The sequence below is a fragment of the Monodon monoceros genome, unplaced genomic scaffold, assembly GCF_005190385.1.
Source record: "Monodon monoceros isolate NGI ecotype Baffin Bay Population unplaced genomic scaffold, NGI_Narwhal_1 Super_Scaffold_20, whole genome shotgun sequence".
Taxonomy (NCBI): Eukaryota; Metazoa; Chordata; class Mammalia; order Artiodactyla; family Monodontidae; genus Monodon; species Monodon monoceros.
The window spans coordinates 100,462,621-100,486,917 of NW_021703777.1; the positions used below are offsets into that span (position 1 = coordinate 100,462,621).

Genomic DNA, 24,297 nt, shown 5'->3' on the forward strand with positions numbered 1-24,297 from the left:
ATTCTAGACAGAATGATAAATTCTATAATATGGGAAAGAACACATCTCCGGGGAAGCACTGAACTTGAGATAAGGATTAACTCTGCCTTGGTCCATCAGAGAAGGTTTCACCAAGGAGGTGATACTTGAGTGTATCAACCTGGCCACTTCTCTTCCCCAGTTCACTTCCTTATTCCCCTGTGACTGTTTTCTGGGGTCACCTCTCCAATAAGCTGCTGCATTCACATCCTTTTTGGGGGGTTGCTTCTGCGGGACCCAGCCTAAGACTTATGGTTTCTTAAACACCAAATTTATGTCATGACTTACCTATTACCACCCTCCAGAACTGTGCTCCAGGAATTCCAGTTTGGGGAACACTAGGGTGGGTTGATCTCTGAAATCTTCCTGCTCCAACACCCCAGACTAACTCTTCACCGTGCAAGGCAGGTGGGACAAGGTTATGTTAAGGGCATGGGCTTTTAAGTAAAGCAGATACTGTTACTGAGTCCAAGCTTGTACTGCTCACCGAATGACAGGCCAATAAATCAAGAGATTGCGGCAACGAATAGAGACTTTATTCAGAAAGCCAGCAGACCGAGATGATGGTGGACTACTGTCCCAAAGAACCAACTTCCCCAAGTTAGAATTCAGGCTTCTTTTATACGGGGGTAGTGGGGGCAGGGGATGTGTTTGGTTGTTGCAGTCCTCTTGGTGTCAGAATCCTTTGTTCTTGCAGTTGTCCACTAGGTCAGGTCATGACGTTCCTATAAACCTCCAACAAGACAAATGTTCTTCTCTGTTCTGAAGCTTTTTATCCCTATGTGAATGGAAAAGTGTTGTACCTTTAAAGGTCAGAGCCTTGAGAATGGGCTATCCTGTATAATTCAGGCTGTAGGCAACTTTCTTAACTTGTAGCAAAAGGAATAGAACACAAAGGTTAAAGCAAAAGAAACTGATCCAATATGGAGTCAGATTTGTTCTTCCCTATTACAATATGCATTTAAGTTTAGTCTACCCGTCCTACTAGTTAGTGTGACCTTGGGCAATATATTCATCTCCTGTGGTAGCCATAAAAGTATCACAAACTAGGTGGCTTAAAACAGAGTCTTATTTTCTCACAGTTCTGGAGGCCAGAAGTAAGTCTAAATCAAGGTGTCAGCAGGATTGGTCCATTTTGGAGGTTTCTGAGGGAGAATCTGTTCCATGCATCCCTCAGCTTCAGGCAGTTCTTGGTAATCCTTGGTGTTCCTGATTTGTAGATGCATCACTCCAATCTCTGCCTCTGTCGTCATGTAACATTCTCCCTGTGCGTCTTTTTCTCTGCATTTCCCTCTATTATAAGAACAGTCATTGGATTAGGCCCATTCTAATCCAGTATGACCTCAGTTTGCAGTTGATTACAACTGCGAAGACCTTATTTCCAAATAAGGTCACATTTACAGATTGCAGGTGTTAAGACTTGGACATTACCTTTTTGGAGGACAAAGTTCTACCTATCAAGGTGAGTTGCCTAACCTCTCTGGATACACTGTCCTGTTTGGTTAGACAGGGATGAAAATAAGGTCAAGAGGATTAAATGCTTAAAATATGTGTCAGATGCTTAGCCGAGGCCCTGGCACATATTATACACTTAGTAAATGGTGGCTGGGATTATTGGTGAGTCGAGGTGATCAGCCAGAGAGGCCAGAGCCCTGGGTCTACCAGATGGCCTCGGATATTTCTAAGGCTTTGCAATAAATGAACTGTCATTTACAGAGATGGAGGCTCAGGTGTTGTCACATGCACATGGGGCTCGGAGAAATGTCACCAACAACAAAGGAAAAGCTTGAGGTTTCCCCAATTTTAATTGGGAAATGGGGCCCAGAAGGGAAGACCTGGAGCTCATTCCCATGTATTCCCAGAGGAATAACCAAGGTTCTCATGGAGAGAAAAAGGCACGGAATATGGATCAAAGAGTTCAGGGTTTGACTCTCCATCCCCCCATTTACTGGCTACATGCACTTGGGCTCGTAGCACCTCTGAGCCCTGGCTTCTTCCATTTCCTAGTCCCTCCCTCCCATACCTGTGATATTCTTGTCACTAATCTCATTATCTCTATGCTATTATTACCCAATATATTGTTACTCTTATTACTTTAAACAAATGGTTCTTTTCCAGATCAATTAAGAATAAGAAAAGTAAAAGATTTTATTTATCTTCATTTGTTCCTTCTCTAATCCCCTCCCTTCCCTTAGGTAGATCCAAATTTCTGACCTATAACATTTTCCTTCTCCCTGAAGATCTTCTTTCAAGATATTTTGTAGGGCAGGTCTGAATTTCCTCAGTTTTGGTTTGAGAAAGTCTTATTTCTCCTTCATTTTGAAGGATAAGTTCACTAGATATAGAATTCCAGGTTGGTGGGGGTGGGAATGCAGAAAGGCAAAAACAGATTGGAGGCCATTACTGCAATAATCTACCTACTTAATCCACTAATGGTCCATGCCTTGCTCATCGTAGGATTTGGGCCTCTGCATTGTGGCTGCCCAGCAATTGGACATATGTCATCGTGGTGTCTGCCCTTTATCTTTTGAATGGATTTTTTATTTTAGGGAAGGAAATTTCCACTTCGTGAATCCTGCTTACCTCTGCAATGGAGAATCAGAATTCGATTTTCCTAGCTTCCCTTGCAGCTAGGACAAAGGACGTGACCTAGATAGCAGCAATCAGATGCAACTAAAGGAGATTTGGCTCCAGAAGAGAGAAATTGTCTGCCGTGTTGCAACTTCTGATCAGCATCTCCAATGCTAGTGCCTAGAAGTAGTGGGATTATGCCTGCAGCCTGTCCAATGGGGAGTTATGATCTTGGTTACTGGCTGCATCATGCCCTGTTCAATTCTCTGGCCATCACAGGGATTGTGTAAGCTAATAAATATCCTTTAATACTTTCCTTTTATGTGTATATGACCTAGGGCTCATTTTGCTATTTGCAGCTAAGAATCCTAATTACGCACTTGTGTGTAACTTTCTCACCTCTAACAACTACCATTCCTGCTTATTTCAAAGATTTGTGTAAATATAATAATATATGCTAAAGCCATCTGAAAGCAGCTAGGTGCAATTAGCATGGGGGCTGCGTTTGTTTTACTTCCCACCAAATGCCCAGCACTTAGCAGTTAGTGCCTGGAATGTAGTAGGTCCTCAACGAATATTGGTTGGAAAAATATGCTAAGATCATCACAGCTTACACTGGTAATCACCATCATCAACATCCCACTCCTTCTCCATACAGCAGGCCCCTTATGGTTCTGATTATGAGGATTGCATCCAGGTGTCTCTGAAGTCAGAAAATAGACTCCACAATTGCAGACCAGACTAGAAGATGGCGCTGTTTCCTGATGAGTAATCAAGTGGACCTGAGCAAGTCAGATCAGGTTCTGCCAGCAACAATTCATACATGGGTAGAAGGAACTAAAACTTGTGCTGCTGCTATTTTGAGGAAAAGCTTCCAAAATTCCAGCTGACAGTCATAGAAATACTGTTTTATGATTATTTATTAAACACCAAGGCAAGGGTAGCATTTTAAATTGCATACTATAGATCTCTAGCAAGAGTTTGAATGTATCATGTGGAAGTTGGTATTTTGATGGACTAGAGCACAGTCTCCCACCACTGGCACTACTGACGTTTGGGAGGGATATTTCATTGTTCTTGGGAGCTGTCCTGTGCATTATAGAATGTTTAGCGGCATCCCTGGTTTCTATCCACTAGATGCCAGCAGCACTGCTTTCCCCCAGGGCCAGTCATGACAATCAAAAATGTCTCCAGACATTGCCAAATTTCCCCTGGGTGGGGATCACCCTGATTGAGAACTACTGGGCTAGAGCAATATTTCTCATGCTACCAAATCAGCATCTATTCACATGTATTGAGCCCTTGGTAGGCAGTGGGCACTTTGTTGGGTACCTTGATTCGAAGTTCACAGTGACGCTATAAGATAGGAAAAATTATCTTCATTTTACAAATGAAGAAATTGAAAGGAAACTTGTTTGAGCAGAATGACTGAATAATGAATGAGTGGTCCAACAGCGATGGTGGGTTCAGATCACAACCAGCTCTTCTCACTCCCAGGCTGGAAGTTTGACCCCTCCAGAACCCCAGGTTCATTGCTAATCAAACTCAATTACTCCGCAGACAAAGGAAGTGGACGTAGAGTGAGGGTGCCTTGAGGATTCTGAGACCTGGCTCTGACAGATGAACTTCCCCAAAGCAAATCAGGAACTCCTGATCGTGTTGAAGCTGGTGGAGATAAAGATAGTTCTTTTCTGGAGACCAGCTCTGGAAGACTCTGAAGACTCAAAGATTAAGATGTCACCATGTTTCAGCCTGTTTTCAGCTTCCACTGCACTGCTTTTATTTACCATTGCTCCCCTTTCTTCATTGGCTTGTGAGGGTTAGCATGCGGACGTGTTCATTTCTGTACCCATTGGTACCTGGCATGTAACAAGCACATGTTTGTTGAGCGAATAACTGAAAGGGGGCAGGAGAGAGGACGAAGGGGGTGTGTGTTACATCTCTTTGATCCCTCTTAGAACCTCGCCTTCCCATCCTTTGTTTGGAAGACACTTGGCTAAGACAATACCAGTCACCTTGGTGTTCCCAGGTGACCCTCAGTTCTGAGAAACAACAGGACAGAATTTTAGTATTGGAAGAATACTTAGACATGATATCATCCATAGCCAGTCTGGTTCATCCCTATAATATTCCTGACATGCCCATTAAACCCATTCATTTATTCATTCATTCTTTCACTTTGCTGGCCATCTGTTATGTGTGTATTTGTTCTGGATGTAAGGGAAGATGAAGATCTTGGCATTCATCCAATCTGTAGTAGTTAAATAATGGGCTTAACTGCTGAACCAAAGAAACGATGATAACTGTGATCGTTAACTATGATAGTATGTTTTCCTCTCTTAACAGTCCAGAGGTGGGCAGGCAGTCCAAGGCCAGCAGGGCGTTCTGCTGTGTGAGGTTATCCAGGGACCTGGGCTCCTTCTTTCTGATTTTCCTGTTCCTCCCTAGGGTGTGGTCCTTTCCTGCAGGGTGGAAGCTGGCTCACAATATCATGTCCCTATTACAGCCTACAGAGGAAGGTACGGTCATTATATACATCGTTTCTCACATCCTATTGGCTGGAACTTAGTCACATGGTCACTCCTCCCTATAAAGGAACCTGGGAAATGTACTCTCTAGCTAGGTAGCCATGTGCTCAGCTAAAACTGGGTGTGTGCATGTTCTGTTTTTTAAAAGAAAGAAGGGACAAATCAATACCAAAGATCAAGTCGTAGTCTGCCATACAGCCCAACTTCTTCATTCTTCTGGTTTACAGATAAGGAAACTAGGCCCAGAGAGGGGAAGTAGCTTGTCTGAGGTTGCAAAACAAGGCAGTGACAGTAGAACTTTTAAGACCTGTCTCCAGCCTCCTAGGTCATACACTTTCCATCTCAATACATGGTGCCTTTTATTTATTTATTTTTAAAAATTTATTTATTTAATTTATTTTTGGCTGCGTTGGGTCTTCATTCCTGCACGTGGGCTTTCTCTAGTTGCAGTGAGCAGGGGGTACTCTTCATTGTGGTGCGCGGGCTTCCCATTGCAGTGGCTTCTCTTGTTGCGGAGCATGGGCTCTAGGTGCGTGGGCTTCAGTAGTTGTGGCACGCAGGCTCAGTAGTTGTGGTGCACAGGATTAGTTGCTCCACGGCATGTGGGATCTTCCTGGACCAGGGCTCAAACCCGTGTCCCCTGCGTTGGCAGGCAGATTCTTAACCACCGTGCCACCAGGGAAGCTCCATGGTGCCTTGTATTAAATTGTTATTATTACTCCTACTCCACTTGGCTCCTGCTTTCTAAGAGAAGGATTTATTCTCTCTGATACAAATTGTGTATACTGAAAAAAAAAAAAGCACAACCTAAAAGTTGAGAGTTATGTTTTATTCGGTGGAAAAAACTGAGCACTTAAGCCTGGGACACAGCATCTCAGATAGCTCTGCTCCGAAGAGGCAAGGGGGAAGCCAGGATATACAGGGGTTTCTGCAACAAAGACCAGGTAGTCGGAACATCACAAGACGACTGTTCATTAAAGAAAGCCAGACATCTCAAGTTAAGGAATTTAGTGCTTTTCTATGCATTATGGGAAGATGCAAGACTCTGGGCTCATTGAAATCATTCCTTTGATATGCACCTCAGCTATCTGGGGCCAGTATCCTGTGTTTTCTCATCCTGAGTTTCCTCAGGGTGTACCGTTGGGAGAAGGGGAGTGCAGGGGGGAGTGGGTGGCTGCATTTTGCGGATCCCATGGTGGGTATTTTGTTTTCCATCCTGAGTTCCCTCAGGGCTCACCGGCACCATCCAGGGTGGCTGAAGCGGCTGTAGTGGCTGATAGCTGCTACAGCCTTTGTTCACTGATATGGCAGGCAGCATTTTTAGTTCACAATGGTTCTACAGATCAATGGTTCTTAGTCCCTTTTTTTAGGGGAAGAGGTAGACTCGTGGAACTTTTCAGGGAACTATGAAAGACTTTCACTCTCCCCCCATAAAAATACTCAAACATACACGTACGGGCAGGCACACACACACATAAGTACACACACACACAAGTTCAGGTGCAGTCTGGAGTATTCCCTCCCATATGGCCCTAAGAATCCCTGTCAACCCAGGTGGGAATACAATGTAACACACTCCATGGATGCCGTACTTGGCAGCTATGGAGCCTTCTTCCTGACCCAGTTGGGTTCACGTTATAGCTAGAATTCCCCGCAAACACTTAATTTGAGATCAGCGTGGAGCTACTATGTAAATTGTTTTAATATAAGAATGAGGATCTCAGAATTGCTCGGCTACCAAGTTCCAAACGAGGGAAGTTTTATCAGGCCAGGAAAGGAAGAAAGGCCATAGTAGTAGCAACTGGTGGATCCTTCTTTTGGGTAAGCATGCACACCCACGCACTTACCCACAAAGACTCAACAATAAAAGGTAACTCTTGAAATTATCATTTTTTAAATCATTAGGGATAATTTGCTATCTGAGTGAGGTGATTTTCAACAATGAACTGGCTCTGCAAACCATTCCTTATCTTGGTGTGCCACAGAACAGCCTTTCTCATTTTTTTCTTTATAATATACAACACTGCCAAACAGAACATATTGAAAGAAAGTGCAAGCAGACAGTATTTACTCTAAGTGAACCAGAATCAAGTTTTAAATAAAATAGGCTTAACAGAAACGATAACAAAATCTGATCTAGCAGACTCAAAAAAATCGCTTGGCACAGAAGACAGCCTGCCCGGAGAATTACATGAGCCTCTCCTGTGCGATTGTGTTACACAGAATTAAAGGTTACAGCTGCTGGAGTTTATAGTTCTAAATGCAAGTCTGGTGAATGCTTAATCATGTTCTCTGTGATAGGTCCAGCAGCCCCAAGAATCTACTCATGAAAATGGAAGTCAGAAAAAGCATCCCAGTTCTTATTTTCTGTGCCTCTATTTGGGATTTGAGATGTAACACAGAATCGTATACTCAATTTCGTGTCACATTCATAGGAGAAGCCTTAGACCGTAACTTCCATGGTCTTTCCACAGTCAGCCTCCTGGGAAAGGCAGATACACTCAGGGCAGAGAAGCAGATGGCTTTTATTTAATTTATTTATTTTGCTGCTAGTCAGAAGACCACACAAAGCCTTATCAGTATGTGAGCCAGGCAAGAGGGCAAGACCTGTAGCTGGCTTTGCCTTGACCACGGCCGATACCAAGTTCAGCCATTCTCATTCAGCGGACTAGGTGACACTCCACATTGTGTAGGAGATAGAGGAGGAAGGTACTTACCTCAAAATAATTCAGCCAGATTGTGCCAGGAGGACGTGACCGATTCCTGCAGCCATGAAGAGTCATGACGAGGGTTTCTGGAGGCTTCCAGTCTCAGCTGTCTGCTAGGGAGAGCAGAGTGGGAGATGGAGGGTACCACCTTGTCATCCATCCCCCCTTTCCATACCTGGAGACCTGCCTGGTTGAAAATGAGTCTTGGTTGGGGGGGTGGGTGTCAGATTAGATGTGTGACTCTGTCTCCTTGACAAAAGAAGCCCTCACCCAGACACCAGTAGGAGAATGGAATTCTCATCTGTCTCCTTTTGGCAGTGGGCTTCTGACTACAAATGTCCATTGGAGTCTCCTCTATCTCAGTCTTTCCCAACAGCGCCTGCAAAATCTTTTTCTGTAAAGAGTATTTTATGGAGCTGTAAGTAGAAAGAGTTAAGAACTGAGTGCTCTATGAGGAATGAAAACATAAACTTGTACTTAGCTTTTAAGCATATATTCCATGTATTCGTCTTAATTATGCATATGGAGTCACTTACATCTCTCATAAATCTAGAGCTATATGTGTCACATAATCCTTGGAACAAACGATGACTTTATAGATGACAAGCCACAGAGAACAATCATAAAGCCTCTGCTCTGCCCCCAGGATACCTTGGGCAGCATCTTCTCATACGAGGCGGTGGGATGCATTTTTACTTACTGGTCTCCTTAATGCTCCTAGCCCAGCGTCTGACACAAAATACAAGCTCAGGGCATGTTAACTAAAGCACTAAATGATAGTGAGGAAGCCATTTGCCAGAAGCAGTTTGGACATTACTTCTAACCAGATTTTTATCGGGTTCACTTCTTGTGTTGGCCACTAATAAACATAGCTTGATTGTTACCAATATACCAGGGGCTGTGCTACACACTTTCTCTACATGAACAAGTTTAATCCTCACACCTGCCCCTGATGCAGGTACTCTATTTGCCGCTGTAGATCATCTCTGCGCCTCAAGCCCTTCCCCCACGTAGCTCCCAGAGCATCCCAGACTTTGGGTTTCCTCTTATATGCCGGTCACTGCCTCTACATCTCCCCAGCCTGTTTTTATTAGAGGCCCTGGGGCTTGACATTTGGCATCTCCTTCTTCTTTGGCATCTCCAAGATGATCTCCTCCAATCTCAGGGCCTGAAATGTCATTTAGAAGCTCAGGATTCCCAAATTTACATTTCCGGTCTCACTTTCTCCGCTAATCCCCAGACATACCTGTCTAGAGGCCAGTAAGCAGCCACAGGAGACATGTCCCAAACAGGACTCCAGATCTCCCCACTTCCCCTCCCATCTCCTGCTGCCACTCACCTCCCCGCCCCACAAATGCACAGATCCTATCCTGCCCACAGTTTTCCCCAACTTGGTCAATGTCAACTTTTTCCTTCCGGTTGTTCAAGCCACACCCTCCTAGTCACCCTTGTTGCACCGGCTGCCCCCTCTGCCTGTAATGTTTTCACGCCAGGTATCCATGTGGCCAGCTCCCTCCCTGGCTTCCGTATTTTCCTCTGGTGTCTGCCCAGTGAGGCTTCCCTGACCATCCCGCTTAAAGGTCCAGACGCCGGATTGGTGGCGACGGAGTTGCTGCTGAGAGACTGTGGTGGTTGCATGGCGGCCGCCAATGAGATACATCCAAGTTCTAACCCCTGCCGGGAACTGTGAATGTGATCTTATTTGGAAAAAGAGTCTTTGCCGGTGTTTTGGGATCTTGAGATGAAAACATCCTGGATTATCTAGGTGGGTCCTAAATCCAATTTATAAGAGACAGAGGAGGAGGTGACACGGAGACAGAAGGCCATGTGAAGATAGCAGCAGGGATGGGGTTCTGCAGCCCTAAGGCAGGGAATGCCTGGAACCACCAGAAGCTGCAAGAGGCCTGTAACTGACCCTCCCTCAGAGCTTCTAGAGGGAACCCACCCTGCAGACACCTTCATTTTGGACTCCTGCCCTCCAGAACAGTGAGAAAATGTATTTCTGCTGCTTTAAACCAAGTTTGTGATAACTTGTTACAGAAGCCATAGGAAACTATAACACAATAACTGTGGCATTAAGGACAAGCCATTTGACCCTCTGAGACTCTTTTTCTCCATCTGCAAAATGGGGATCTTCCTAGCACCCCCTCATGTCACACAGTAACATAGTGATGAACCATGCCTTACAAAATCAGGTGTGATAGTGTCCACAGATTTTTTTCAAAATGAAAATATTGCTCATTGTTTTTACTGATTATTAAAATAATACAAAATTTTAAAAAGAAAATAAAAATGATCTGAATTTCATAACTCCAGAAACAGCCACTGTTCCCTACTTCCTTTCTTTCAGATCTGATATATATGTTTAGTTTGTGGATCGAAATCTCCACCACTTTGCAACCATTCGGCCTTGGCTTAACCTCCCTGTGCTTTTGTCTCTATTAGTACAGGGGTGATAGTCACGTCCACCTGCCAGGTTTGTTTTGAGTATTAAAAGGGGGTGATCCATGGAAAGTACTTGAAATAACAGGCCTGACACAATATCTATAAATGGGTAGGGGGTCAGGGAAGGGGTTGCCTGGAGGGCCACGCTTCCTGCAAAGTGCTGGCATGGAGCTGACACACAGAGAGCGCTCCATGCAGCTCGCTGCAGCTGCTATCCTGATCACCCCTGCACTCAGTCACTGCACTCCAGAGACCTGGAACAGCCGAGGCCCTTCTCGCTTGGCCTCCGGACTTTGCCTGGTTGCCCCTCTCTTCTCCCACCTGGATGATACTTCCTTGCCCTTCTGGTCTCAGCTAATGTGCCATCGCCCTCCTGTCAGCTTCTTTGAGTGTGGTTCTGTAATAGGGAAGAACAAATCTGACTCCATATTGGATCTGTTTCTTTAACTTTTATATTCTATTGCTTTTGTAGCCTCTGGCCTGGGATATACAGGATAGCCCATTCTCAGGGCCCTGAACTTTAGAGGTATAACACTCTTCCATTCATACAGAGATAAAAAGTTGCAGAACAGAGAATAACATTTGCCTTGTTGAAGGTTATAGGAACATCGTGACCTGACCTAGTGGACAATTGCAAGAACAACGAATTCTGACATCAAGAGGTTTCCAACAACCAAATACACTCTCTCCCCTTTTAGTATAAAAGAAGCCTGAATTCTAACTTGGGGAAGATGGTTTTTCAGGACACTAGTCCACCATCATCTCAGTCCTTACCCAACAGCTGTCTCTCTACTGGCCTGTCCTGGGGTGCATGGTATGAACTTGGACTCGGTAACGTTCGGGGGCCTCCCCTCTGCCTTCACAGCCTGTGCTTACCCCCTCCCCCTAATCAAAGTATGACCCGCTCTGTGAGTGTTGCCCTTGTCCTTCACCAGCCTTTTAAACTTCAGCTTCATGGAAGCAGACCCTGTCTTACTCATTGCTGGGTCTGCCTCCAGCACCCAGCCCAGGGCCTGGCCCACAGCAAGTGTTCAGAAAATGCTTGTTCAACAAAGGAGGAAGTGAAGGAACAAACACTCGTGACTCCTTTCTGGGGGACCCTGCACCTGCCCTGACTCTCTGGGCTGGGACAGGTGCCTCCTGTGTTCCCGTAGCCTCCTGGGATTCCTTCCACACAGTATAAATCACAGTTAGAGACTTTGCATGCATGACTATTCATTGAATATATGTATTTGTCAGTTCTTTCTGTGATAATGCTGTGGAACAACCACCCCCTCAGCAACCCCTCCCCCCCCAAATCTCACTGGCTTACAAGAACATATTTTTCTTGCTTGTGAGCTTGTAGTTCTGCTTCAGGATACACGTGGGGTTCAGGTGTACACCTTGGGTCTCTCATTCTGGGAACAGATGCTACCCAGGGCCAGATCTTCTTGTGGTGGATGGCAAAAGGACAAGAGAGTTGAAACATGCAACATCTTAAGGCTGTCACTCTGAAGTGGCACACTGTCACTTCCTCCCATAGACCACTGGCCGAACTAAGTCCTATGGCACACTCCACCTCAGTGGTGGGAAAGTAGGAAATGCCCCCTCATTCCAGTGAGCAGTATCAAGCACAGGGAGAGAAGGAAAAATTGTGAGCCAACAAAACAATTTAACCATAGCTAATTACTGAGGATAATAACTAACACCTGTGTTGTGCTTATTATGTTCCAGACATCAACATCAATTCATTTATTCTGCATAACAACCCAAGGAGGGGGAAAAAAATACTATTATCACCCCCATTTTGCAGATGAACAAACTGAGGCCAGTAGAGGTTAAGTAATTTACCCAAGTTAGCTTGCTAGAGAGTGGCAAAGTGGAATGAAATCTGGGAAGAACAGGGCCCAGCACTCATGCCTGTCACCATCCCTCCTCCTGCCTCTTGGTCTAGGCGCTGTACCTCCTTTATCTTGGTTAAGTACATTGCCTGGTGTAGACTGGCCACTCAGTCAATGCTTGTGGGCAGAATGGAAAGCAAGAAATAGTTATTGATCATTTGTTACATGCCAGGCCCTGTTACCTGCTTTTATAAATATTATCTGATACAATTCTCGTAGCAACGCTGGGGAGTTAATATCAACCTCCCCGTTTCACAGATGAGAACTGGAAGTGGGGGGGCACATACAGCCTGTAAGTGGTAGAACCAGTTCTGTAAATGATGCTTGTCTGACCCCTGAGGCCTAGCAGTTTAGGCCAATCCTGAAACTTTAGCTGGATGGGGCTGGCTCGTCTGCTCGACCTCTTCCCGTTGTCTCTCGGAGTTTTCTTGCTGTGTTAGACAGAGAGACACTCCCTCCGTTCCCTCCTCCCCCACAGAAAGAGACAAAGAGACAGAGACAGCTTGGGGGTGGGGGAGACAGGATAGGGAGATAAAAAGAACCACTGCTTTCCACCAAAGCACAGACGGTAACTTAAGGCGCCCAGCAGATGGCAGGATGTGGCCAAAGATTCCTGGCTACCAGGCGTCTGGGCGGGCAGGACTGCACCGCGCGGGTAACCTGCGCGTCCCTCAGGAAGCGCCCTCTGAGAGTCCGTGCTCGCCCCACGAGAGCTTTGGGGCACACCCATCGCATCCCTGTCATTAGCATCCCCGTGTCCAGTCTGGACTCCCCAGCTCCCGCCGCCAGGACCCCACCGACCCGGATGCGAACCGCCCTTAGTTCAATTTAAGGGGACTCCGGAGGCCCACGCAGAGCCACTCCTAGGGAGAATGATTTGGGGCAAACCACGCCCCTTTGCGGACTCAGTTTCCCCGGGAGAATGAAGGGGTTAGACTGAGTCCAAAAGGGTAACTCTACTTTCACTCATTAAACATTTAGAAAAACATTAAGAAGGAAGAGCGTGTGTTGCAGAACTGGCAGACACACCACTGCCCGGGTCTCAGTCCGAGTGGACAAGTAAGGCCAGTAGGGCGTCCGGGGGTCTCCCTTCGTAGCCAGGACCGACTAACTACTGACCGAAGAGTTCCTTTACCCCTGAACCCTACCTGACTCTAAAATGGGCAACAACGCTTTTTCTAACCGTTGGGTTGTTGAGAGGTGACATGGGATTGTGTTTATAAAGCCCTTGACTGAGGCCCGACACACAGTAGATGTTCACGACTCGCTTACTGCCTGGAGGGAGCGCCCTGACTCCTCCGGGCCGACGCCACGCTCAGCTCCGGTGGGTGCAGCGGGGCGGCGGCGGCTCGCACCCTCTCCTCCAGGCAGCCCGTAGGGCTGCGTTCGCCCTCTGTGCCCGCCGCGCCCTCTCCTTCAGGCCGCCCTCGGGGCTGCGCTCGCCCGCTCGCCCCCTCTGCGCAGCCCCCGCCCATTCCCTCCTTCCCCTCCTGCTCCTCCTACTTTTCCCGCGCCGCCTCCGGTCTCCCGCGTGGAGCGCGCCTCGGTGGCCCCCGCGCCGCGAGCTCCAGTGTTCCAGGGCGGGCGCAGGCGAGGGGCGCGGCAGAAGAGTTAGCGTGGCCAGGGAGCGGCGGGCGAGGCGGGAGAGCGCCGCCAGGGGGACGCCCGGGAGGAGGGGGCGCGGTTCCCGCCGCTGCGCGGCGCTCAGCCCCCTCCGGCTCGGCGCGCGGCTGCAGTCTGGGCTGGGCGCTCGCGGCATATTCCGCACCCGCACCCCGGCGGCCGGGCATGTAGTAGCGGCAGCTGCGGCAGCCGCCGCGGCGGAATATGGGCGGGAACCACTCCCACAAGCCCCCGGTGTTTGACGAGAATGAGGAAGGTAAGAGGGCGAGGGGCGCGTGCCCCGCGTTGTCCCTTCGGGCAGAGGCCGGGTATCCCTCCTTCCAGCACCGTTGGCCGAGCGTCGGCTGTGTGCCCGGCCCGTGCCGGGCTACTGGCTTCTACAGAGGCAACAACTCCTCGCGTCGGTGCCCCTTAGGGGCCGGGACGGTGCCGAGCGCGAACCCGGGCGGGGGATTCCGAGAGGAGAGTGAACCCGAAGGCTTCACTTGGGGGAGCAGGAGGGATGAGTTGACTTCGGAGGCGAGTCTGGATGTTGCTTGGGCTCCGGGGAAGCCGAGGTCTCCTTTGGAGCCCGAGGCTGAAGGAGGCGTTGTGTGTGTGTGTGTGTGTGTGTGTACTACGCATTTGGTCTTGTGCACGGGCAGGTTCCATGCTGCCCTCCTCATTCGCCCAGGACAGCTTAGGGAAACTTTTCTTGATTAAACTCTGGGTCTGGGCGGAAGGCGTCCCGCTGTTGGCAGCTTCCCAGGTGGAGGAGTGGTGTAGGCGGTCCAACCTCATCTAAACTCCAGAACTGGGTTCTTGTGGCTCATATCGGTAGAGCTTCGTATTTGGAATAGAAGATCCTCTTTTCCAGCGCTGTGTGTCTGTGGGCAACTTCCTTAACCTCTCTGAAACCTTTGTTTCTTCACCTAGGAGAAGAGACTTACGATTACTGCTTACTACCTTAGGGGGTCGTTTGAAGCTTAACCACTGGTAATTCATGTGAGAAGTGCCTTGTAAATATAATCAGTTACAGAGCTCTGCACTGTGTTAACTTTGCCTCTATAAAGCTCGGTTTGCTATTGCACTGGTTTCTCCAGTCTCCACTGTGCCCCCAAATGAGAGCCAGGTCTACTGAGCATAGTCCATGTGCCAGCCAGTGTTCTAGGGCTTTACATGTGCTCGCTCAGGCCTCATGGCAACTGTATGAGGTGGGTACTTTTGTTGTTCCATTTTACAGTTGAAGAAAGAGATGTGTCCTAGTCAGAGCTGGCTTTGAGGCTGGACAGTCTGCCCTGGAGGCAGTGCTTCTTGTGCCCAGGAATAGGCTTGTGGGCATCAGTCATGATCTCTAAATCTACCAAGGCTGTGAGTGGTAGTCAAACGCTCACCCTGGCAGTCCCTCTGAATAGAATACCTGAATACAGTCAATGTAATTGAGTCATGTCCATTTGGTCCTTTCTTAAAGGAGTTCCTGGTCTAGTGGCGCTGAGGACCATCCATGGTGATAAGGGCAGTGAGTGGGACCAGTGCAGGGCCTTGGAGACCCAAGGAAGGCTAAGCCCTTCCTGGTAGTTTAGTCTGGAGCACAGGTAGATAGGGAGCCAGGAGTGGACAGACAAGAGGTAGCCAGGTGGGTGGGGGAGGCCCTTGTGTATCCCAGGAAGCATTTGGACACCATGTAGCTGAACTCTTCCCCAGTCAAGTTCATAATGACCCTGAATTGCTCTATGAAAGTCAAAGTGATCTTGACACTTAAATCAGTATTTAAATATGTGTTCTGCTAGGGACACATCCTGCTTGGGGTGGATGTGGGGCAGGCCTGTCCCTTTGGGAGAACTTCTGTCCTGTGAGGTTACATTCAGGGGTGCTCAGACCCTATGAGAAGATACACTCATTGACAGATGGAGAGGGTGACTTGGGCCGAGAACTTTCTGTTCTCAATCAGTCAAAGGTTTCCTGTCTGTTTTGGGGAACCGACCTATATCAGTCTGCTCAGGCTGCTATAACAAGACACCAGATGTGGAACTCCCTGGTGGTCCAGTGGTTAGGACTCTGCACCCTCACTGCCGAGGGCCTGGGTTCGATCCCTTGTCAGGGAACTAAACTCCCATAAGCTGCGTGACATGGCCACAAAAAGAAAAAAAAAAAAGAAAAGAAAAAAAAAAAAAGAAAGCATTCACAAGATACCCCAGATGCTAAACAAAAGAATTTGTTGTTGGTGGTGGCTTAAACAACAGAAATTTATTTTCTCACTGTTATGGAGGCTGGAAGTCCAAGATCAAGGTGCCTTCAGGGTTGGTTTCTGGTGAGGCCTCTCTCCCTGGCTTGCAGACAGCCTTCTTCTCCTTGGGTCCTCACATGACCTGTGTGCTCAAGGAGATAGAGATCTCTGGTGGCTCTTCCTCTTCTTATAAGAACGCCTGTCCCACAGGGTTAGGGCCTCACCCTTATGACCTCACTGAATGCTAATTATCTCCTTAAAAGCCCTCTCTCCAAACATAGTCATGTTGGAGGCTAGAGCTTCAGCATCTCAAGTTTGGAGGGGACACATTTCGGCCCGTAACAGGATCCTTTGATGAAAGCCATGGACTCCTTTCCCAGAAGAAAGCACAAACTTATGCATGACTCCCAATTTTAGAGGTTCGTGGTAGTAGCCTGGGTCAAAGGTCATGCTTTAGGTAATTTTTTAGTGTCTTTCTCTTTTATTTTCAGAGTAAATTTGCTTCCCTTATATCGACAACTGTCTCTATCCTTTATCCCGGAAAATGTGCTTTAAATATCTGTTGGCAAAATAGTTATATCTGGCATAGCCAAGCTTTTGATTTTCCTGTTGTTGTTCCTCATTCCAAAAGTGGTCGGGCTCAAGGTCAACTGCCTGGTTGAAATACAAGGTTAGGACTCTCCTCATTTTGCTGGCTTTCAGCTCAGTGAAACATTAACTTGTTTGATTTTGCCAGCATATGTCTCAATACCTGTGCAAGTAACACACTGTTATTTGCCGCCAATTGATTCGCTTATTTCATAGGCATGTACTGGTCACCTTTTCTGCACCCACCCCTGTGCTGGGCAGCAGGAATATGGAGAAGATGAAGGCAAAGTTCTAACCCTCAGGGAGCTCGCAGAGCAGATAAACAGCCAGGACAGTGTAAGAGAGCTCAGGGGACTGTGGTATCCTACAGGAGGTGCCCTAACCCTGGGGCAGAGAGGAGGGGTCAGAGAAGACTTCCTCTTAGACTGAGTCTTGCAGAAATGGTAGAAGTTCCCAGGAAGGAGAGGTTGGTAGATAGGGGAAGGGTGTTTCAGAGGGAGGGAACAGAATGTGCAAAGACAGATGGTAAAGAATAAACATGGCTCTTTGGGGAGATTGTGGGGACTTTAGTACTCCTGCAATGTGGTATGTGAGGCTGGAAGCTACAGGAGATGAACCCTGAGTGCTGGGGTGGCCTTAAAGGGCCCAGTGGCCATGTATTTGGAATTGACCTTATGGACATCTGTAGCCACGGAAGGATTTTAAGCAGGGCAGTGACATGGTCTGGTGACCGAACATGCTCTCCCAAACCAGAGTTGCTGAGTGGTTGAAGGTGCAGGTACCTACGCAACCAGAACGAATCTGATTTGTAAGTAATTTAAAGCTAAACTGTAGCTGAAAATTTGCCATTGTGTAATTGTACCATAACTGTCTACATTCTGATGGCAAACATTTAACTTGCATCCAGATAATATTAAAAACTGTAAGCTAGTGATGCATTGTGTGGACTCCTTTTCATACCTAATTGGGAATCATTATCACGACTCAGCCAGGGAGGTCTCAGAATCTGCATTTTACTAGAGAGTTTACAGAGGACCTCCGGAAAACTGCCCAGGGTCCCATGGCCTGTGTATGGATGAGCTGGGACTCATGAGTTAAACCCCCAGGGCTGTTTAACTCCAGAGTCTGGTACCTAACACTGTTTCCTGTGCCACCCCTTAGGACCTACAGGAAAATTAATCCCTCAAAGATATGTAGGACCAACGCAGAATGAGACTAGCACAGACATCAGGCTCTGATAGAGGTCTCTTTATGCAAACGTCTATAGGAAGATAGTAACGGTGCATCCTGACAGCACTTGATCATTTACAATAATCAACTACCATCTTCAAAAAACATTTTGTTGAGCTGTCATATCATAATGCAAGTTCTGGGAATGAAAGCAAAATCATCTCCCTTTCCAAATTCGTGTCAAAATTGTTTCTAAGGTTTTTTTCCTTTACTGTCCTAATCTATGTCTAGACATTTTTACATAAGGGTACACTTGCCACACAAAATGATTTCTGCTTTTTCTCTTAGCGTCATGTTTTAAGTAGTTTATGTTGCTATAATGTCTTCAAAATTACTATTTTAATGGGCTATAATATTCCATCTGATGGAACTATTGTAACTTAAATGTTTTCTTGTTGTTAGACATGCAGGCTGTTTTCAGTGTTTCATCTTTATAAGTAAGTTGCCTGAAAATTTTATATGTAAAGCATTTTTCTTCTTTTAAGTGAATTCCTTAAAATGAGGTGCAGTGAGTGAGATTATTGGATCGAAAGGATTGAATAACTTCTAGGACTCCAGAAACATGTTCTTAAATTATGTTTCCAAAAGGTTTTTTTTTTTTAATATCAATGTTGTATCCATTTATGGCCTGTACCCACATTTGAGGGTATCAGTTTCACAACCTTGTAAACAGCTCTGGGTATTCTCATTTTAGATTGTTAGGAGTTAAAGGGACATTTAAAAAGAAATGTAACTTCTGTATTATTGTTGGGCCAGGTAACTTCACATGCAGCGTAGAACGTGAAAGCATCTTCTTGGTTAAAGGAAATATACAACAAAAGTTGTTTAACTCTGGGCACAGTCAGATAACAAAGGCAATTTAAAAAATCACTCCCTGAAGTTGCAATCATGCTTCACTTGGAGACAGTCTTTTGAACCTGGGGTGTCCCTGTCATTGTGATTCACAAAGTGCCTGAAATCTCTTAATGGGGCAGGATTCACTTCCAACTTTGTCTCAACTTTTTTTTTTTTTTTTTGCGGTACGCGGGCCTCTCACTGTTGTGGCCTCTCCCGTTGTGGAGCACAGGCTCCGGACGCACAGGCTCAGCGGCCATGGCTCGCGGGCCCAGCCGCTCCGCGGCATGTGGGATCTTCCCGGACCGGGGCACGAACCCGTGTCCCCTGCATCGGCAGGCGGACTCCCAACCACTGCGCCACCAGGGGAGCCCTGTCTCAACTTTTTTAGAACTTGGGGGAAGCTCACTTATGTTATACATTGCTTTTCATCCTTGTGCCAGTTGTGGCTTGTGCAAAAGGTGGAAACCAAACATATTCTGAGAAAGTTTGGAGTTGCTTTGAATGCACTTTGTTCTTTATATATAGAGTTCGTACAGAAGTAGAGGCTGGAGAGAGGCCATGTAAGGGATGTGGGCTTATGGGCTTGGTGTCCATATGTGTATCAGGCACGTGTGTGTCTAATGCAGGAGTCTAGAATGTAAAGCTTAGATTTTAAGATCTACACCTCATTTGAAAGTTCATTTTGATTTGTCTTGTACATGGGAGATTAAGAAAATTACCATAAATCAATCTGAGATGGTTAAGTAGAAATGAATTGTAGGATGCATTTATACCTTTCAACCCTCCTAGAAAATAAATATGGACTTCATAAGGATAAACCATGTATTAATCATCTCTAGAAAGTCAGACATAAGTATACACACTAATGGATTTCATTGACTATGACGCACACACTTTCCCATGTTTTAACATTTCTGAAATTGGGATGTGCTTTATGATCACTGCTGGTCATGGTGGTACTTGTGATGTAATTTTATTGTTTGTACATGGTCACAGTTGTTCGTACTAACATGATATATGAAAGGTCTAAAGGAACTCTTTTAAGGGATGTGAAAGAATCACATTGTAGATTAATTGGCAGCATTTCTTCCTTCTTGGTGGCACATAAAGTAATAGTGCATTTAATGTGGATGGCACCTGAAAGTAGATGGAATAGAGCATGCCAGCCTCCTTCAGCTGCAAGTGACAGAAAAGCAACATGAGTTCCTTTAAAGGGAATTAATTGGCTCCGGCCACTTCTCATCACTTCCATTCTGGTCCAAGCCAGCGTCACCCCTCTTGCTTAGGTTATTACAATAACTTCCTTAACTGGTCTGCTTACTTTTACCCTTCCCCTCTTCAGTGGCACCTCCATGCAGCAGCCAGAGTGATCCTGTTAACGTGGGCATCATTTTTCGTGCACTGGTCTCCTCCTAAGGAGTTACAAGCTCCTTAAAGTAGGGATGTGGTGTGATTGATTCACTGCTGTGTCCCCAAGCCCTAAAACACCTGGAACATAATAGATGCTCAATAAATTTTTGATGGACAAATCAATAAATGAATGAATGGAGGTGTAAGTCTCATCAGCTGTGGCTGGAACCAAGTTCCTGAATACTACCATGAGAAATCTTCCTCCTTGGATTCTCTCCTCTGTGTGGCTCCAAGCAGGCTCTCTCCTCATGAGGCCCTTACCACCGCCAGGCTCACAACCTCACAACTCCAAGTGTGGAAAAGGGAGTATCTTTTTCACCATCGTTGCAGAGAACATCCCAGGGTTAGTTCCGATGGGTTCTCATGAGGTCTTGGGTCATTCTTGCACCAATGGCTGTGACCAGGGAGACTGAGGCTCTAACTGGCCGGGCTGGATCTCATGCCCACCCTTGGATTCAGGGGGTGGTGTTGGTTCCCCTTGAGGCATTGGGACAAAGAAGATATGTGAAGAATATTCTCAAGGAATATTGCAGTATCAACAGAAGAAGAGAAGTGGACCCTGGGTCAGGCAGGTAAACACAAGCAGAAGCATCTACTCCAGTGACGATTATTTTTTGTGTTCCTTGAAACGTGGACCATTCCTTGTTTACTTTGTTGCATATCCACTTCTGCACTAGACTGTGACGTCCTGAAGAGCAGCAGTTCTTTCCTTTTCACCTTGGTGTCTGCAAGGCCTAGAATGGGGCCAGTGAAGGCCTATGGCAGCTCTTCGTTGAATGAGGGATCAAAGTAATAACTTACTGGGGGCCAATTCCTTCTATTCTTCTGAGTTCAGAAGCTGTTGAGAAACAAACGAAGACATTTCGGGTGTATTATTAATAAAGTTGGTTTGGAGAACTGAATTGGATTTGAGTCCAGAATGGCCTTTCTATTCTTGTCCCTTATTCAAGCTTGAAACTGGCTTGGGCAGAGAGTTGAGTCTGTAAGGTGGGCTCTGGGACCGTGGTTCCCAGTCACAGAGAAACCCAAGAAATTTCCAAAAAATGGCAACCTGTAATGATCAATGGATATCGGACTCTTGTATGTCATGATTTGGGCTGTCACTTCTCTCCCAATGGAGAGAGAAGGCAGATCTTTCCCCTGGTGCTTTCTGGGTAAGACAAAAATCCCTCTTTTATGGGACAGCAAAAGGGTGGAGAGGGGAGATGGCTCTCACGATATGAGCTGGAGTGGATAGGGTGTTAGGATGGCGATAGGATTTATGATGTCTTGAGGGAAGGGTTTAAATGCCTTGAGAGAAGAAGGATAGATATTTTAGAAGGATCAATCAGCATAAGCTAGCGCTGAGCTTGGGCATTCTCCTGAGAGAATTGGTAGGAACAAAATATTCTTAGCAATACTCAGTTATCTAAAATCTGGGCTCTGAGCTATTACAGACAGAGATGGAAAAACTGTTCTACAAAGAGCAGTGAGAGTCCTGACACCCTAAAGGGATATTCTCCTGCAGACAGCAATGGGGACAAACAGTTTAGGATACCAGGGGAGAATTGTACACCAGAACCACCAAGAAGAGAAAATCAGTCTTATTAGCCAGAGACAACCAAGGAAAAAGTGAAGACCGATATTGTTACTGATCCTGCAGTCTAACTCCTTTCAGCCCTTGGTTTTTCTGACCTTCTTGGAGTGTCCTTATTCATTGAGGAGTCTGGCCTCTGGTTCCTCTTTCCATCTGTGAAGTCAGTAATACAAATAGGCCCCATTCTCTCAATGTGGGGCTTTACCACTGTTCACCCATATCCCGTCCCTGTTTATTTCCATGCAAAGAATTGTCCTTCCTTGTCCCGTTGCAGTTCTGTGGGAACATGTGACTCGCTTTGGTCATTGTGAGCAGAGGCAACGTGTGTCACATCTTGGAAAAAGTATTTACGAACTAGGTGTCACTTCGTATGTCTCTAGCTCTGGGCAACCACAATGTTCTGGATGGTGGAACTTACTCCAGCCTGCCTCCCAGAGTGAGTGCGACGTGGAACGGAGGCCACAGCGACTACCAGCCCACCTGACCTGGGACATGGCATCAGTGAGACAGACACTTCTGCTTTTTGAAGGCACTGAGATTTGGGGCTGCTTGTTACTGTAGCATAACACAGCCTGTCCTGATTGGCACATTTACCAAAACCAGCTCTCCCTCAGGCAGAGAACATTCACTATTTTACAGTTAATTATGATGTTAGCTGTATTGTTATTGTAGATACGCCTTATCATGTTATTTTCCTTCTATCCTGATTTGCTGGGAGGTTTTATTATCAATGAGGGTTGAATTTAAGTAAATGCTTTTTCTCCATCTGTTGAGATAATATGTGTTTTTTCTCCTTTTTCTGTATCTGACTAGGTGAAGAATCAAATTTTTAGAGTATTCTTAAATAATAAATCAGCCTTTCATTCTTGGCATAAAACCCACTTTCTCATGATATATATTATTAGATTTGATTTGGTAATATTTTGTTTATAAATTTTTCATAAGAGGATATTATGAATAGTATGCCAATACATTTGAAATTTGGATAAAATAACTACTTTGGAGAACACAACTTAGCAAAAATAATACAAGGAGAATTTAACTATTAGAATAATTCTATATCTATTAAGGAATTGAACCTGTAGTAAAAATTTCCTTGTAAAGGGAAGTCTAGGCCCAGATGTCTTCGTAGGTGAATTCTTCCAAATGGTAGAAATAATAATAATGATAATCTTCCACAAACTCTTCCAGAGAAGAGCAAGAAAGGGCACACTTTTAATGTCTTTAAAAAAAATTTTTATTGAAGTATAGTTGATTTACAATGTGTTAATTTCTGCTGTACGGCAAAGTGACTCAGTTGTATATATTTATTCTTTTTCATATTCTTTTCCATTATGGTTTATCACAGGATATTGAATATAGTTCCCTGTGCTCTACAGTAGGACCTTGTTGTTTATCCATTCTATATATAATAGTTTGCATCTGCTAATCCCAAACTCCCAGTACTTCCCTCCCCCACCCCCTTAATGTCTTTATTAGTTTTTTTTAAAATAAATTTATTTATTTTATGCTGTGCTGTGTCTTTGTTGCTGCGCGCGGGCTTTCTCTAGTTGTGGCGAGTAGGGGCTACTCTTTGTTGCGGTGCGTGGGTGTCTCATCGTGGTAACTTCTCTTGTTGAGGAGCACGGGCTCTAGGCACGCAGGCTCAGTAGTAGTGGCTCACAGTCTCTAGAGCGCAGGCTCAGTAGTTGTGGTGCACGGGCTTAGTTGCTCCGCGGCATGTGGGATCTTCCCAGACCAGGGCTTGAACCCGTGTCCCATGCATTGGCAGGTGGATTCTTAACCACTGCGCCACCAGGGAAGCCCATCTTTATTAGTTTTTTGTATCAAGGTTATATTGGCCTCATTAAAAGAATTTGGAACTATACCATTTCTTGCAATCCTCTGTAACAGTTTGTTTAGGATTGTTATTATTTCTGAGTTTCACATGTATGGGCCAAATGTTCATAATATCTCCTTAATCTTTACCGTGTTTGTAGGATCTGTAATGATATCTTCTTTTTTAATTCTGATTTTGGTAATTTGTGTTTTCTCCCTCCTTAATTTATCTTTTGATTGGTCTTGCTTGGGTTTATCAGTTTTTTAGATTTAAAAATACCCTTGGCTTTCTTAATTATTATTTGTTTGCTAATGATTTACTGGTTTATGTTCTCATTTTAATTTTCTCCTACGTACATTTTGGTTTAACTTACTGTTCTTTTTCTAGATTTTTGAGATAGAATCTTCTTTGATCATTGATTATATTTACTCACATATTCTGCTCATTATTTCTTCCTTCACTTGGAAGTTTCCATTGGAATTATCTTCATTTTGCCTGAAATATTTTCTTTAGCATTCCCTTTAGAGTATGACTTCTGGTGACAAGTCTCACTTTTTATTTGTCTGAAAATGTCTTCATTTAAACTTTGTTTATGAATTATTATTTTTCTGGGTATCAAATCTGTATCGGCAGCTTTTTCCTTCAGCGTTTTGAAGATATGATTCTACTGTCTTGTGGTTTTTATTGTTTCTGATTAAAAGACGACTGTCAGTACTATTTTTTGCTCCTTTTCAGCTGACGTTTTGTCTTGCTGCTTTTAAGAATTTTATATTTTGCTATAAAATTTAAATCAGAAATTAAATCAGAAATTTAATTACGGTTTGCATAGGTCTGGCATTTTGGCCATTACCTCCTGTG

General features: G+C 45.4%; 1 protein-coding gene across 1 annotated transcript in view; it reads left to right on the forward strand.

The window, feature by feature from the left end:
• The first annotated feature begins 13,774 nt into the window (after window positions 1-13,774).
• The window catches only part of STK32B (serine/threonine kinase 32B), a 349,859-nt gene continuing 339,336 nt past the window's right edge, over window positions 13,775-24,297 (forward strand). The window contains exon 1 of the mRNA XM_029234880.1: window positions 13,775-14,029. Within this exon, the coding sequence (XP_029090713.1) occupies window positions 13,978-14,029 (52 nt within the window). The 5' untranslated portion in view covers window positions 13,775-13,977. The remainder of the gene's footprint in view (window positions 14,030-24,297) is intronic.